At 37.4% G+C, this 17,040-nt stretch overlaps 1 protein-coding gene across 1 annotated transcript in view; it reads right to left on the reverse strand.

Annotated features, from left to right (window-relative positions):
• Positions 1-401: 401 nt before the first annotated feature.
• Positions 402-17,040, reverse strand: part of LOC139970759 (tRNA (adenine(58)-N(1))-methyltransferase non-catalytic subunit TRM6-like) — a 244,428-nt gene continuing 227,789 nt past the window's right edge. The window contains exons 2-12 of the mRNA XM_071976721.1: positions 13,249-13,423; positions 12,302-12,432; positions 12,095-12,198; positions 9,324-9,415; positions 8,706-8,792; positions 7,648-7,772; positions 6,732-7,186; positions 5,724-5,809; positions 5,136-5,238; positions 3,335-3,421; positions 402-1,651 (exon numbers count right to left, since the gene is read on the reverse strand). Of these exons, the coding sequence (XP_071832822.1) occupies positions 1,544-1,651; positions 3,335-3,421; positions 5,136-5,238; positions 5,724-5,809; positions 6,732-7,186; positions 7,648-7,772; positions 8,706-8,792; positions 9,324-9,415; positions 12,095-12,198; positions 12,302-12,432; positions 13,249-13,423 (1,553 nt within the window). The 3' untranslated portion in view covers positions 402-1,543. The remainder of the gene's footprint in view (positions 1,652-3,334; positions 3,422-5,135; positions 5,239-5,723; positions 5,810-6,731; positions 7,187-7,647; positions 7,773-8,705; positions 8,793-9,323; positions 9,416-12,094; positions 12,199-12,301; positions 12,433-13,248; positions 13,424-17,040) is intronic.

Below are 17,040 nucleotides of genomic sequence, written 5' to 3' on the forward strand. Positions count from 1 at the left end.
CACTTTAAAACTAAGATATCTCTGTCTTATTGCAATTTTGTAACAGCTCTTATACTGCATGAGCCATTGAGACTTTATACAACTTTTTGTTTCTTTGTGCAGTCTTTAGGAAGCCTTTGTTTATCTAATTTACAGAACTCAGTAAAAATCACATTAATTTGTGGTTGTTTGTCTCCCTTCCTTGGCATTGAAAGAATATTGTACTTAATAACATTTCAGACCAAGAATTGCAAACCTAAATAAATATTTCAAATTACTGTAATCAACAGACCTGTCAGTGGTTCTGCATTTTTTGAGTCTATTATGAAAACACTTGCAGTGTTTCAGTTCCAATTGCAACAGTAATATGATGTTTGTCTGCAACAAAACAAGTTAATCCTTTTCAAGTTTTACCTCCTAAAAAGAACAGAAAGGAGAACTAGGAAAACTTTCTTAGTCCATTCTGAAGGATACAATTTGAGATTCTCATGTTACTGTTACTTTTATTTAGCAACTACTTAATTTAATAATATAAAGGTGTGGGAACATTAAGACAGACTCACATGATTTGTCTAACTTTGATGCAAAAGCAGGTAAAAATTGCAAAATGTATGTGCTACAAAATTTAAAACTACTGATTGGAAGTAGTGAAAAACAGCTTTCACTTAGCTTGCAAGAAGGCATAAATAGTACTGACAGCAATTTCTGGTTCCCACCACCAAAACCCTAATAGATGCCTTTACTAAGTTGCTTACAGCTCAGTGATGGTTTTTACTGACATTCTGTTTACATAATGGTGCAAGGGAGAACATGAATGCAACTACCTAACTCATTTGAAAGTAATACAATAATATTACAACATTGGTTTTCTGATATGTGCAATCCACTGTACCCCCATCCCGACCCTGAATGTCTCTGACGAATGAAGTACTCAGCTGTCATGAACTTCTGAAATGGTTAAAGCCTTGCGTTCATCCACATTTGATTAGCCCAGCTGCTTTCATCCTCCAGGGTATCTGTATAACAGTGGTCCTGTTTATCTTTCTTCTCCTAAACAAGAAATTCAGGCTCTCATTTAGCTTCATTACTTCTGCTAGATGGCATCACTCACACACACATCAAAACAAAACGAGTTTCCTCTGCTCAATTACATAAAGGGATAGTTTAAAGGAAAGTTTAATTAAAATAAAGAAAAGCTGTGCAACTATGACATCACACCTGTTTGCTTCAAGTTCACTTGTGGTATATTCTGTGACAATTTCAATTATAAATATCTCGATATGTATCACTTATGTAGGACTTGCTTGCAAATCTCACCAGAATGCTTAGAATATGTTCCACTTTCATCCGTCTCAAATAAGTTTTTCTTCTGAAGGATCCTTTTAAAAACTTTTCCAAGGGCTAATTTGACATATGAAATGGATGCAGTCTGGCATTCCAGGCCAAAAGCCTTATTGGCTCTGTTCCTCTCATCTGCAAGGCAATTAATGTTATATTCCCTGCTTTGTTTCAGTATTTTCACTGAATGCTCTCCCCAAACTTCCTCCAAACCTGGACCACCTCATCAGATGTCTTTGAAGGATTTTTTGATTCTCTCCACTTTTGTACCAGTCAGGATGTATCCCCCAGTGCCGCTCATATTCACGAGGGGATGAGTCCTATTTTCAAGAACCTGTGAAATTAGTGACATCACAATGATAAACCGAACTGAAATTTTTGATGTGTGGTTACAATTTTCAATTGGGTTTTCAAATATTTATTAATGAGAAGTTAATAATATAATAGTAAGAAAAGTCTGTACCATGGATACTCCTATTGCACAACTTTCAATATGCAAATGAAACATGAAAAAATTTGTTCATTATTAATACTAGGTGACTGATCTTCCTGTAACTCTATCAATCAATCTATTTTTATGTGCATTAATACAAAAAAAGCACTGGTGATCAGTGGAAGGCTACAACAAAGGCTAAATTTGGACAGTCATATTTCTTAAATTTACCTAAATTTTATTCAGTATTCAGTGACCAATACAGTTAATGGTCTATTAGCTTGGAAAAATATATATTTATATGTTAAGTTGGAAATTGACAGGATTAATTAAAGATTAAATGCGACTAGCATTTTACCTGACTCTTACAGTCGTGTTAATCTCTCATCAGTGTTGTTTGAAAATAGAGATGCTAAAGTAACAGAGTTTACAGCTCATACCCTTTAAATAGTCATCAGCAATGGTTATTTATTTGACTAGCACCCTTCCACTAAAGGTTCAATGAAAGAAGCAAAACCTTCCACTGGTGTATACCAAAAAAACAAACCAATCTTCATTCAAGTTACTGTAGATATAGATGCATGCACAGAGCACATCAAGTACTCTCCCACTGCATACAAACCTGGTACTCTCTTATCAATAGATACTAGTACTTATGCTTAATACTTATATCAAGGGGGATACTCATTTGTAACCATATCCATGCTGTTGTATTCCAACCACAATTAAACACCAAATCCAAAATCGATATATGCAAAATAACATAACACTTGCAACAAGTGTTGTTTTTACTGCATACAATCTTGGTACTCTCTTAGCAACAGTCAGTGGCATCACCAAGGGGTGACTGGTGGGGCACGTGCCCTACCATAAAATCGTGCTCACCAGGGTGCCCCCATTGTTTTCTCACTAACAAGGTCACAGAGGTGCCGGCGTGAGCCACTAGTGCTTAAACTTCACTACTACCCTGCATGAATTTAAAATGTCATATTTTCAACACTCTTATTTCAAACATTATCAAAGCAAAATGGTTAATTTCAATTTTTAGTATAACGTTTTAACCCCCTCAATTAAAAACATAAATATCAGACAGGCTATGCCCGAAAATTCTTGAACATAAAGTTACTTCAAGTTGCAAAATATAGCACCAGATTGCATCTAAGGACCCTTAATTTATCAAAACTTTATCAAAGGGGGAGGGGGAAACCCCCTTCCTTTAGACCCCTCCCCCAGGACAGCATTCAAAAAGAAACATTGTGCCCCCCTAATTAAGTGCTGTGCCCTCCCTGTGTCCCCCCCCCCAGATTGAATTGCGACTGGCAGTAGTTGCCTGTACTCGTACTCACCCTCATGGATTCATACTGGTACTCAGAGCACTTTGGAAATCAAGCAGAGATACTATTACAAGATTAAAGTAATTTTACTTATTCATACTAAGGCAGATTCTACTTGTACTCATACCAATACTGTTGTATTCCTACTACAAACACTGCTACCTTATTTATGGATATATGTGTCCGAAAAACACATCCACATTAAATATAACATTTGCAACAGGTGCTGTCTTTTTTACGGCATACAAACCTGGTATTCTCGTAACCAAGTCTCTGAAAAGCGCATGTTGATAACTTGACCGCTTTCCCTCAGTTGATTGTAGCATTCCACTAAAGGCTACGGGGAAAACAAAATATAGCAATTTGAAAATGCAATATGATTATATCTCTGAAAGGATAATAGCTAGAAATGTGTGTTTCCTAGAGGTGTTTACATAGAGATGTTTATTATGTTAATTTATATCTCAGAACATTCTTGTCTTTTTAACAGTTTTCTTATTGGATACTTCAAGATCATCAGTCAGTATTGCCACAAAATATGCTAGTAAATAAGAAAATGGTCACTCGTTCTCAAATGTTAAGAAACACAGTCCTGCCACCATCAAGGTATTTTATCATACTGAGACAGTCAAATATCTAATTGAATGCTAATCAATGTCTGTGAATAAGTTTGTAATTTGGACGGTCAGAGCCTCTAGGAGATTATTTTTGAAATTTCCTTCAGAGTGTGACCATATTTTTATCCAGGAAATCCAGGGATATGATATTTATGTTGACTCCTTCATGCTGACATCAAAGGGTACTTATCTATCATGTATGCTTAAAGGGAGGGGTGAAATTTTTAGACCCTCTCAATTTAGGTGGTTCTGCATTTCAAGGATGATGTTTGACTGCCCAACTTTGGAACAAGAATTTTGTCCGAGATAAAATAATCCAATGCCAAACAAAGTTGAAGGTAACTGGAAGTCTCCTAGTTTTTATCACTTAGCAGCTCAGTGTACAAAAAAGTTTACCATGTGAACAACAGGCTATGATATTCATTGAATGATCTGGGTTAATTGTCACTACATTTGCAAGTGTGAACAATCACAGCTTTTGCTGAAGCTGTTTCTATAAAGGAAATGCCAAAACAAGTAAAACTGAAATTATTCGGGACATTTTTACAGATTTGGGAATATTCCCAGGACAGTCCATAAATCCAGGGACGTATCCAGGGACACTTATGATCCTGTCCATGGAAACTGGGGATGTCTGGTCACTGTATCTTAACATGCTAACATTTGGAACCAATACTGATGATCATTAATAACAACGGTATGCTATGTCTTTGAGGTGTTGAAAAATGAAGAGAGATGAACTAAGATAAGATCCTTAGGTAATATGTTCATATGAGAGAACAAACTGGCTGAATTATTTAATTAATCAATTAATTAATAGTTATAGAACACTGAGTAATTACACAAATTCAAGAGAATGACAAGGCAACACATGCCATATTTTTCATTCTTATAAGTAATATCTTTTGAGTAATCTGATGCCATACTGAAACTGTTCTTTCAAAGAGTAGCAAAAAGGCTCTCAAGATCAGAACCTACTGAATAGGAAGAGAACTCAACAAACTGAAGTAGAGCGAACCGTAGAAAGAAACATCAGTGAACAGCGAGAAACGGACGGAACGTATAACAGGAAGGGTAGAGTAAAGGAGAAGCAAACAGATCTAACGATAAAACCTTGGCGAACAGGGAAAATACAAGTGAGGACTTTAGAACTCTTAGTTGAAAGAAAAATTTAATACATTCTTGGTATATTAAAAAACAAACTGTGACTGGCAGCATATGCAACTTAACCAAAAACATATTTAAAATAAACAACGTGTAAATGTTAATTTTTATTGTATATAAAATGACTCCTAAAAGAAACTGACAAGGCTTTTCCTCTCTTACATAATTTTGTTTGTTTTTGCCAATGTTTTAACACTGGCAGAGGAAAGCATATCAATGACATTTCCTACAAACCTAAGACAGCACAGGAAGCGTAAACAAATAACCTACCTCTGAGGCACTGGAATAAACAACCAACGACCGAGATGGGGCGAGGTACTCCAGAAGATGTGTCACGATGGGCGTAGGCCGATAACGACAGGCGACAATGAGGCTAAAATATGACAGATATGATTCAATCGTCAGTGATAGCTCCAACTCTGAGTCAGATAGTGTCATGCAACGGCCACTAAATTGGCAGGATAATAAATTTTCAAATATCTTCCAGTATCAAAAACTAATGTGAAATAGTCAGACATGTTGAGCTTTGCATGATCGTCGACAGGGGGCAACTGCAATGTTTTTAATGGGACTAAGATGTTATGTCAGCCACTGGTTGGGTGGCCATTCCCCTTTGGGAAATTTGGGAATTTCTTAATATTCCATCCTTCAGTGGGAGGATGTGGGCTGAGCTAAACCCCCCGTCGGCCCCCCCACCCCCAGAAGAATACACGATTACACCCCTGATCAGCAAGAACAAAGCAAGCATGTGATTTAAAGGGTTTCTCTAACCCTCCTTCTCTCTCAATAATTGCTGAATGGAGATGTTAAGTTCATAAGATACAAGATGTCCCCATGGCAACACCAAATGATACTTACACATCCATATTTTTTCCGTTCATGAGATTTGCTATCTTTTGATTATTTTCTTCTCTCATTTTCCTCCTTTGCACTCTTTCAGCATTCTAAGATGAAAAAACAGGAAAAATAAAGGAAACTAAGGTTAAGTAATCCCAGTTCATAAAATTTGAAACTCACAAAAAGTCCTGTTTACTGGAGACAAGGAAGGAAACAAGAGAAAATTTGGTTTTGGTCTAAATATCAAGAAGTCAAATGGTTTCATCACTGTTTGTATGTAAGGCAACGTATGTGATATTTCTGACATTTTGGAGATGTAGTGTTGACATGGTAGTTAACATATTAAGCTTTAAGATTTGAAAAGCCGAGAAAACATACTCAATTCCGCAGTCCTGTCTCGGAATCTCAAATTTGTTTGCAACTGTCAAATGATGATGTATATTACTATCAGCACTATAGGACAAAAGGCCTAGTCAACTAGCTTATAAGCAGAGATGGCAATAACACAAACATGTGTTAACATAGGCAATCAGTCTTTAAAAATTTATCTGTCATATTAAATATTAATTTGTCATATTATAATTTGACCGAGCAGATAAAGCAGGATGCTTTCTCAGTAACAGATATTTCAGAAGTACATCCTGTGCAAATTGAAATGTTCTTCTTGAATTTTTAACTAAGCAATTCGACATATTTTGAATTTCAACAGGTTTCTGTTGACTTGGGTTGATCCAAGTGAGTACCTGTTTTCCTTGAGTACAAATATTTTGTTCAAAACATAATTGTTACAATCTTTTCAACCTTTGACATCAGAGGTGCGAAGGGTTGTGGATAGGGAAGGGGGAGATGGAGAAGGAGGAATTGTACTTGTTCACAGCTAAATCAGTACTGATACCTTAGGGACAAGATACTGACTTAGTAAATTTCCTGAAAAATAAATCTTGTGTGATGTCAAAGTTCCTGTAAAGAGGATCGTGTATAATTAAAAGCCAATTAATGCTGCACTTCGTTACCCAAATTGACACTTACCTCAGGATGTTTCCTTTTCATTCTTTGGATGGGCTCTAGTTGAGCCTGTGGCTGGGGTTGTGCAAATGTTTCCGCCTGGGGTTGTGCAATTGTGTTTGCCTGGGGTTGTGCAATTGATTCTCCTTCAGTTTGCACAAGACTTTCTGCCTTAGGTTCAACAATTATTTCTGCTTGGGGTTGTGCAGCTACAACTGCTTCACCTTGGGGTTGTTCATTTTTCACTTCCTGGGGTTGTTCACTTTTCTCTTCCTGGGGTTTTTCACTGCCATCTTCTTTCTTTTCTCCATTAGAATTCACAGAATCTTCTTCTACCTCATCAGCTTTAAGTACCTTATAGAAGTATTGCAGTTGCATCCGCAGAGCGATGTCTGTGTACTCTTTCGGGAAGTCAAAACTCTCCTCTACTGTAATCACTGGAATGTCTTCAGTATGCAAATGCACTAAATTGCCCTTGCCTGTAAAGAAAAAAGAAAATTCAATACTTGCACGGGTTGTGAAATGGATCAGATGACTGTGCAACCTCAAAGTAGTCAACACATTTAAAATTATTTCATGCAAGAATATAGATGGCAAGAAATGACATTATGACACTGTTGCATGATACTAATTCCACACATTCAACTCCAGTTCCCTAAACATTCTATGGAGAGGTAGAATATTAAGGTTATACAGCCAGCAGAGATACTGCATATTTTGGAAATAATTGCATAGTAAGGGCAATTTTATTAAGGTACAACTGCCTGATTATTATTATTATTTTATAGGTGCCATTTGTGTGCACATTGTGTTTATAGTGACACGTAATGCAGTTGTTCATTGCAAGCTGGAACAGTTACATGACGCACCATTTCTCTTTATCTCTTTCATAGTCCCTTTAACACACCTTGTAATACTTTAAATAAATTATTATACTCACCGGCCAGCCTCTCCAGGGCAGCTGCTACCACCAAGCCTTGACAGTGCTCAACAATAATCACTTTAGAACCTGACTGTATGTTGCTAGAGGTCATAAGTTGGGCAAGAGTATCTGGTCTCAAATGTCTAATGAAGGAAGAATGACACAAGAATTCAACAGCAGCAGTCTCCGGTTGTGAGAACGGTCTAGATGCATATCCTAGTCTGTGTTATTTGTTCTCAATCTCAGGTTTATAAAAAACCATTTCTTGGTTAGACACAATGTCTTCAAGCATAAGTTCAGCCAAAAATTCCAGCACTGCCAAATACCATTCCTTCTGTTGAATATTTTTCTAGGCTTTTATCCATTAATCCACAAATAACCCTTCTAAGATCACTTCAAGAGATGGCAGTGCACCTGTGCAACGGAATACACATCTGATCCTTCCACAACCACACTACCTTTTCGCAAATTCTTACGCAACTGCCAGTGGGTAAATTAATTATAATAAAATAATAAGCCCATGAATGTGACCTGACAAAGGAGCATTTGAAGAGGTTGAACTATTAATAGTTTATGTGATACTTCTCCATGGTCTGTTGCTGTTGGTTTTGAGGGCATCATTTGTATTGGTTGCTTTCCCACTTCACCACCCCCACAGAACTATTTTCCTTCTGCTACATTGTTCAAAGTACAATTCTCACCAATGAATATTGCACTCTTCACATCTCCTGTATTTCACTCAGTTGCTTGACCTTTGACACATGAATCACAGGATATCAATTACCATGACTGGGACTTCATACCAAGAGAACTAATGTGTTACAATGGTAATTAAAATTTGCTAGTCTAAATGACATTTTAACAAAAATGGGAGGGGGGAGGGTGTCAAGGGCATCTACAACAATGGGGTCCTGAGTAAGTTAGGAAGCAAAAGACATTTATTCTCATTTTTATCATATACACAAGGTCCTAGGAGGACCCTCTGATATAACTGTCTGGAGGGGTGCAGGCAAGGGGGGGGGTCAGCTGGCTTTGGTTGCATTGAGAAATAGATTGATGGATGGATCAATACTTACATAAGCTTAGGAGATGGTACCTGTCTCCAGTGAATTTCACTTATCAACCTCGTACTAGGTTTGCAAATCATGAATCGAGTTAAATGTCTGGAAGAGAGGAAAGATATTGCAAATATCAACATTTGAGTACACATTTCAGGTCTATTTTGTACTCAACAGATAAATGTGCGCTATCTCCAGAAATGCTAAAACCTTATATTAACTAACTTTACACACGATTCTATTCTGTTACATTTTATAATAACAATATAACAGTTATATAATCAAGCAGAAGGAGAGAATGTGGTGAAATATAAATATATGCACTAAATTGTTTCTGAAAATTAACTTTGTATCAAATTGTTTCGACAGTTACAATCAAATATCTACAAGGATCATGAGAACGTAGGATAACGTCACCGATAACACAAATAAATATGTACTTAATATATATATATATATACAATATATATACAATAGTCATGTTAGTTCTACGAGCATGTGTTCCAACGTCTGTTTCATTCTGTGCACACACATCTCTCTAGGAAGGAAATGTAAGGATCTGAATCACGAAATAAACTTGTCAATAGATCAATCAATCAATAATTGGTAATATTTACAATGTCAGACTACACTCACTTATCTGTTTTCTTCTTGATGTACTTAGCTTGTGAGTACGCTGTCTTATTCTCGAAGCTCACACTGTTGTCAACCAGTCGTTCAATGATACCCTTTGGTGAAAAAAGAAAGAAAGAACGAAATACTAACACTTAACTGAAACTGTTAAGCAGCCTTTTTTTCTTTAATCTCTTCCAAATATTTAATAGAGATTTAAGGATGCTAATACTTATGAACAAAGGCACAGTTGCTCTCTTTATCTTACTTGCAGAGATATGCTGGAAGACAAACAAATTTAAGGTACCATTAGCAAAGGGCCTAACACTTATTCCTTAACTAGCCTTTTAAAATCCTTCTATGTTAAAGAGTCTGTAATGATATATCAGAAAATATGATTCCATAGGGCTTCTGAAAAATATTGGAAAGGTACTTTTGATTTGCTTCCTTGAATTTGGAATGTTGTGTCTAATTTTTATCTTGGGCAAATCAACTCAAGACGGATCATGTTTGAACACATAGAACCATGTAGACCAACGTGACCAAAACCTAGATGTAACATGAACCTAGTTTTTTTAGTTTTCCTTACAAACTAAGTAATTGCATTTTAAGCAATCTTAGAGACAACTTCATGACCTGTCATATCAAGTAAAGCACTAATAGAGATATTGGCAAAACTCATTAACAGTTATCACACTGGTGAAATGACATATACTTTATCTTAACCAGAATGCAAAAATGCATTGTGGTTTCCATGATGTAACATGAGCAGTTTTCTGCATGAATCTGACGTAATGTATAGTGAGGGTGTACAACATACTTGATCTTAGTAATACAGTGAAAAGCAGTGTTATGTGACAAACAATAAATTCATAATGGCACAGGCTGTCCTGAAATGACCATTGACCTCAACAACAGGCTTCTTGTACTAAATGTGATAGATACATCGACATACTAAATTGACATGTGTCCTTGTTGAAATATTGTAAAAACATGGTTTTCACAATCTGACCTCCACCCACAACATTAGGCTTCTTGTACTCAATGTGGTACAATTACATACCAGATATGCGATCTGTCCAAGCTTCCCTTGTGATATTATGTTAGAAGGTGTGTTAGTGTATTGTGTAAATCAATAGGCTTCTTTACTCAATGTCATACATCTTCATGCCAAGTATGAGATCTGACCAAGCCTCAAATCTTGAGATATTATGTTTACAAGGTTTTCAAATTTGACCTCTGGTGACCCCAAATGACCTTTGACCTCCACCAAAAACAATAGGCTTCCTGTACTCAATGGGGTACGTCTAAACACTAAATATGAGGTCTGCCCATGCTTCCCTTCTTGAGATATCGGGTTTACAATGTTTTCACAATTTGACCCCTAGTGACCCTAGATGACCTTTGATCTCCATAGAAAGCAATAGTTTGTTGTGCTCAATGTGGTACATGTACACATAAAATATGAGTTTTGCCCAAGCTTCCCTTCCTTGGGATATTTTGTTTACAAGGTTTCCACATTTTGACCCTGGTGACCTGACATGACCTTTGACCTCCACAGAAAACAATAGGCTTCTTGTACTAAATGTGGTACATCTACACACTAAACATGAGGTCTGCCTAAGCTTCCTTTCTTGAGATATCGTGTTTACAAGGTTTTGACAATTTGACCCCTAGTGACCCTAAATGATCTCCACAGAAAACAATGCGCTTCCTGTACTCAATTTGGTACTTCTACACACTAAGTATATGGTTTGCCCAAGCATCTTGACTTGAGATATCGTGTTTACATGGTTTTCACAATTTGACCCCTAGTGACCCTTAATGACCTTTGACCTCCACAGAAAACAATAGGCTTCTTCTACTCAATGTGGTACATCCACATACCAAACATGAAGATGGTCCAACTTTCCCTTCTTGAGATACCGTGTTTACAAGCTGGTCGTCACAAACACACACACTTACATGTACACACATATGCCATCATGAATGCAAAGGTAACGATATTGACCGAAACCAAAAAATCAAATTCAACAATTAGCCTACACCTAGCACAGGTTTTTGCAATTTGACTTCTAATGACCCCAAATGACCTTTGACCTCCACCACAAACATTATGCTGCCTGTAGTTAATGTGGTACTTCTAAACACTAAAAATGAGGTCTGCCCAAGCTTCAAACTTGAGATATCGTGTTTACAAGGTTTCGCAATTTGACCTCTAATGACCCAAATGACTTTTGACCTCCACCAAAACCTATAAGCTTCTTGTACTCAAAGTGGTACTATTACACAAATATGAAATTGGTCCGACCTTCCCTTCTTGGGATATCGTGTTTACAAGCTGGGCATCGCAAATGCACACATACGCTGAATGCACTTTTACCAAAAAAATGAGGAAATATAAGCAATAGAACCTTTAGACCTACTAATTTTGTGATAGACATACTGTATGAGCCTAGCAGCTCTTGAAAATTCCCACAACAGAACTTTTGAACAAATTCAGTAAGCTACTATGACACCATAACTGTGACACCATCACTGTGACACCATAAATGTTGCTGCTTCCCAGGGTAAACATTATTTTGATGCCGAGCAGACTAGTAAGAAATCCACAAATAACGACTGAAACATTGAACACTGTACACGGTTTGATTTCTCAACTTGTAGGGTTTTATATCTGTAAACTAATCAAACTAGGAGACTTTGCAAAGTTTGCATCTCTACTGGATAAAAGGATTACAATTATCCTGATACTTAATGTGATACAGATAATATAAAACGGAACCCTACAGTACCTCTCCAGATACACCCTGCTCCTTCAAGGAAGCAATTTCATCATGCTGCAACTTCTGAGAACTTGTGTCGTCCTGCATTTCTCTGTTGTCATTAACACTTTTAGCTGGAAAGGAAAGAAACTTTACATGATAATTGCACATACTGTAGTCTTTGAATTAACATGATAATGGACAGTAAAATTCCATGCAAAGTGCTGCAATGATTACCTTTTTCTATGGATGCCAATTGCTGTGTCTGAACAGGAACAACTTGACCAGCTTGCACTTCCCAAGTTGTACCGAAAGGCTGTCCAATTGCAGCTTGTAGGCTGAAGGTCTTCTTATCAAATTTTACTATTCTGTAGGTCAAAGTTTAGGTTAAAGATGGACATTTTGAAATGAGAACATAAACAAAATTAGGGATAGGACAAAACAAAGTCAAGTTGGGCCATAAACTCATGAATACTGAATGATTGGGTTACTTTGGTACAACTTGATGTACAGTAAAAACACCCCCTTGTGTTGCTAGACTGAATAAGAGACATACCTTTTCTATTTCAGTGTAGTAAGACTAAGGCTGACATAATCATTAATGTGTGCCTGTGTGACTCCCCCCCCCCCACCCCCCTTAAAATAGGTTACCATATATGATACTAATAGGCTGTGCTTATCTACTCAGCAGATGGGGAATAAAGAATCTTCTACAACTATCCACTGGGCTGCCACGCAAATAAGGAAAGACTTTATCTACAGTATGCGTCCATGCACCATGTGTGACTATGAGTGGCATAACGTTACAGCTCCCACAGAAAATAACTACAAATTGCCACAATACCACACCCTTTGAAAAAATCTTTAGTACAAATGTTTGAATTCAATCATGAATAGTGGGATCTTGAATCTCCCACAATACCGAACCTGGTGTTTTGGATAGAATACTGTAGTAAAGGCCTAATTACAATGTGAGATTTTTGAAGAACTAGTCCTTCGGTTTTGCGTCAAAACATGTAATGTAAACTAAGTTGGTTTTGGATAAGTGTTTAGCGGAACGCTTCTTAGAATGGTTCATTCTGGAGCATTTGAGCTCGAAATTAGCTGTACACTTATGTCTACATGCAAGGGCAATGTCACGTAGTGGAATGGGTACATGCATTTTTAATGATACAGCTGCTTACCTATTCCTTGAAATTTTCAATATTTTCATGATGGTGCCTTTCTTAAGAACAACATGATAATTTTCCTTGATAGAAGTCATGCTGCTGCTGCTTCGTGAGATGTCTTCTGAATTTCCTTTCGAAAATGTTCGATGGCTGACGATGTAAGTGAACGGTACCTGCACACATGGACCGCGAATTTCTGTGACATGGACCTGATACAACTTTTGCTGTGTAGTATTTGTGTGCACCCCATCATTAGAAACGGCATGGCAAACTCACTGACCTCTAAGGTCAATGGGCAAACTATTATACACACTACGACGTTGTCACAGAGTGTTAGCACCAATCAAAATAGATCTTAGAAAAGATTTAGGGTTTCAGCCAATCGCAGGCATTTCCTGGATAAACAACATGTCTGCGCCCTTGTGTAAACTTATGCCGATCCCGGTTTCAGTAGTGTACATGGAATTACCTACTAATAGCCAAGGCCTATACTAGTTACAGTCACTTTATTACGCTGAACAACCAAAGTGAAGGCTTCAGTTCCTATTTTTGATATGAACGCAATGCATGTGTGCCCGGTGACTGTGCTGAGGACTAGCAGGTAAAAGTGGTCGGATTTTCACAAAATAACGTTATTGCGTTACTTGACAAATTGACAATTCGTCCATATGAGTCAGTTACACACTGAGACGTGAGACTGGAGTAGGCTAGGCCCTAACAATTAAATAGGCAAAGGCCTAACGTTTACAGCTCGTATGGCACCTGTACCTATTTATCTGAAAACCAAACTCATGATGAGGGACGTGTTGAAGATTCATGTGGATCTTCCAGGCAGGTAGGTCTAGGCCAGGGTTGTCCAACCTTTTGCAGAGGAGGGCCACATGGAATGATTATGATGAAGGAGGGGGCCGCATGAACCCTAGCCTACGCTCGATTTTTTGCCCGAAGCCCAAGGCAACAAAATGTGAGCACTGCGAGCAGAGCGCACTGATTATACAGTTGTTATTCTGCCGATTCGAAGTAAGCTTTCACATTCATATGGTACGGATTCTAAAGTCAGGCCCTAATGGTACTGATTTATTTTCCGTCCTGATGAACGGACCGCCCGCCCCTCCCCCCTCCTCCCCTGAGAGAGTGTCACAAAAACTGACCTGTATGCAGTTTTTTGGACGCAGAAGGTTTGGATGATGATTATATAGCTTCAAATTGTTATCAATATATCTGCTCACTAAAATTTCGCACCGTAGATAATCTCTGGCGGGCCGGACGCAGCCTTGAGGCGGGTCGGACTGTGGCCCGCGGGCCGTAGGTTGGACAACCCTGGTCTAGGCTATATAATGTTTCTTCTCCAGTCCTACATTTGTTCAAACAAGAAGATATTATTCCTACTTCCCCATGATATTTCAGAAATATGATAGATTTGAAGACAAACAAAGGTCTGATTGAGATATTGAAATGCAATGGTCTCCAACTGTGTAAACTCATTGAACTTCAATAGGCCTGTACATGTTATGATATTCGTTGTAAATTGATTGTGCCATTAATAACATTGTCTGCAAAAAAAAACATTTTTACAGGTTGCACAAGATTATTCTTCCCCTGATGAAGTCTTCTCAAAATAGGTGGGCTGTGTGGAATGCAATGTATTTTCCATATAGTGGAGACTTATTCCACATCCATGACTTACTCCACATTCATCATATTCATACATTCATTTGCTGATGGTTCTCCAAAGTTTCATTCCCTACAGTATGTGTGGCAATTGTATTGAGGTATGATTTGTTCTTTGACATTCAACTACAAAATTGGACTTCAGTTTTAAAGTTCTAGGTGCTAGAAACATAGACCAAATTGATTTTTTTCTTTTTGGAACTTGTTAGGCCATTATATAATCTGTTCTGGTGATGCAGAATTCATTCAGCAGATGGTTCAATTCCATCAACAGATATCATACAGCCATACAGTTTCCAAAAAGAAGGTCAAGTATTCGGCACCATCATGAGACTTGTAACAAAAGGAATTACAGGATTTTTCAATCGCAAAGCTCTCGTTGAATTTCCTCACATTGTCTACATAGGAATTTTCTTTGTGATACAGTAATCTAGCTTTCTAGTGTCAATCACTCTACATAGCAAATGCGAACAGTAGGGGTTATTTTAAAGTTATCATGACTTCATTATAGACCATCCACTGGTGTTCCAATGAAAGGCTCAAAATGAGTTGTTAGCTCGGCAGCTAACTTCAGATTAAACAACAACAAAAACTGTTTAAAGAAAATGTGTTTGGATGTTGCCATCTCAGACTTTGGAACTACTGGAACAGATAACTATTATAGAGAAGAATAGCTTTCAGCAAACTGGTTATCCACCATAAGCCATGTGTATGGAAATGTCTGTAGTTAGTGGACCTGAAGTTTCCCACCGGGATGCCCTGTAGGCTAGTGTAGGCCCATATGTTTAAACAAAAGAAATTTTTATTACACACATAGGCATACATTTCTCATCAGTGAAACAAATTGTTGAACTATGCAAATATTACAGCATGTTGGCATGGCTGAGCTAACATTGGATGATTTTGAGCACCTCTTGTAAAGCCAATGTGTTCATAAGCACCATTAGATGACTGGAAAAAAACCCGATATTTTCACTTGTATGTAATCCATTTGTGCTTAACTTTGCACCTAACCACCCCAGATAAAGTTATCATGAACAATGTTCATCTTGTATAGTGTTCTCCATAAACTCTCCCTTCGTATTTGCTATTCTGTGTTCCCCAGTTTTCCATTAAGGACATGCATTAGTCACTGAATCACATATATTATCTGTCTAGTTTTTGTCCATTTTAGGGCACTGTACCACCCCAGAAGTGTTTAATACTGAAACTGGTAAATGGAAAGTGGTGGACACAGCATACATAAGCCTATGGAGAATTGGGGACAGCATAATGAACACATAAATTGGTGTCACTGTTCCTGTGGCTATGTAAAGGTCTTTTGTAATTTCTTTATATTCTTGCAAGGAAAAAGTTAATGAGTAAAATGTTTTGTGCAGTATAGAGGCCCGGTAAAGAAAGTAGATATGCATTGAGAGTGTTTCAAGTAAATCACTAATTCCAGGTGGGGTTCCTCTTAAAGGTGTACTTTATTGGCTAACTATGCTAGATATTCAAATATGGTCACCTTTGGTCAATATTCTTAAACTTTTTTTTTATTACAAACTTTGAGGAAAATTCCTAACTGGGACATATAGTCATCTTGTGTGTTCCTTAAAATTTCTGAGAACAGTTTGTATAGTAAAGACCTCCAGGAAAGTACTTTTGAAAACTTCTAGCAGTTATAGCATGCTAGAATTTGGGGCCTATACTGACTACCTTTAAAGCCAAAAGTTCGACTAATCTCTGTTCCAAAATACCCCCAAAAGTATGAACAAGTATTGTTATTCTATAGTGGCTGACACTGGGAACCACCACCTGCCAGTAAGCACTTTGTAGTACTTTAGGGTGGAGGTTGAGGGGCTGGAGGTATCTGACTAAAACTGAGAGGTGTTGCCAATTAGAAGCATAAACACAGTACAGTATGTCTTCAGGGAAACAATATTCTTGATAGGATTACAAGCAAATCACTTATAACAAAGAAGAAATGGAAAAATAGAGGCTTAACTTTAAACATGAAGGTAACCTATTGGTTTTCTCTCCTGACCAATGCAGTAAGTACAAGGCACCTTTCAGTATGTGAAATGATTGTGTTTATCCTATGGTTTTAATTTGTTCTATACTTCTAGAAATAATTAAAAATTCATTGAATTCAAT

This window comes from Apostichopus japonicus, chromosome 8 (genome assembly GCF_037975245.1).
Source record: "Apostichopus japonicus isolate 1M-3 chromosome 8, ASM3797524v1, whole genome shotgun sequence".
NCBI lineage: Eukaryota > Metazoa > Echinodermata > Holothuroidea > Aspidochirotida > Stichopodidae > Apostichopus > Apostichopus japonicus.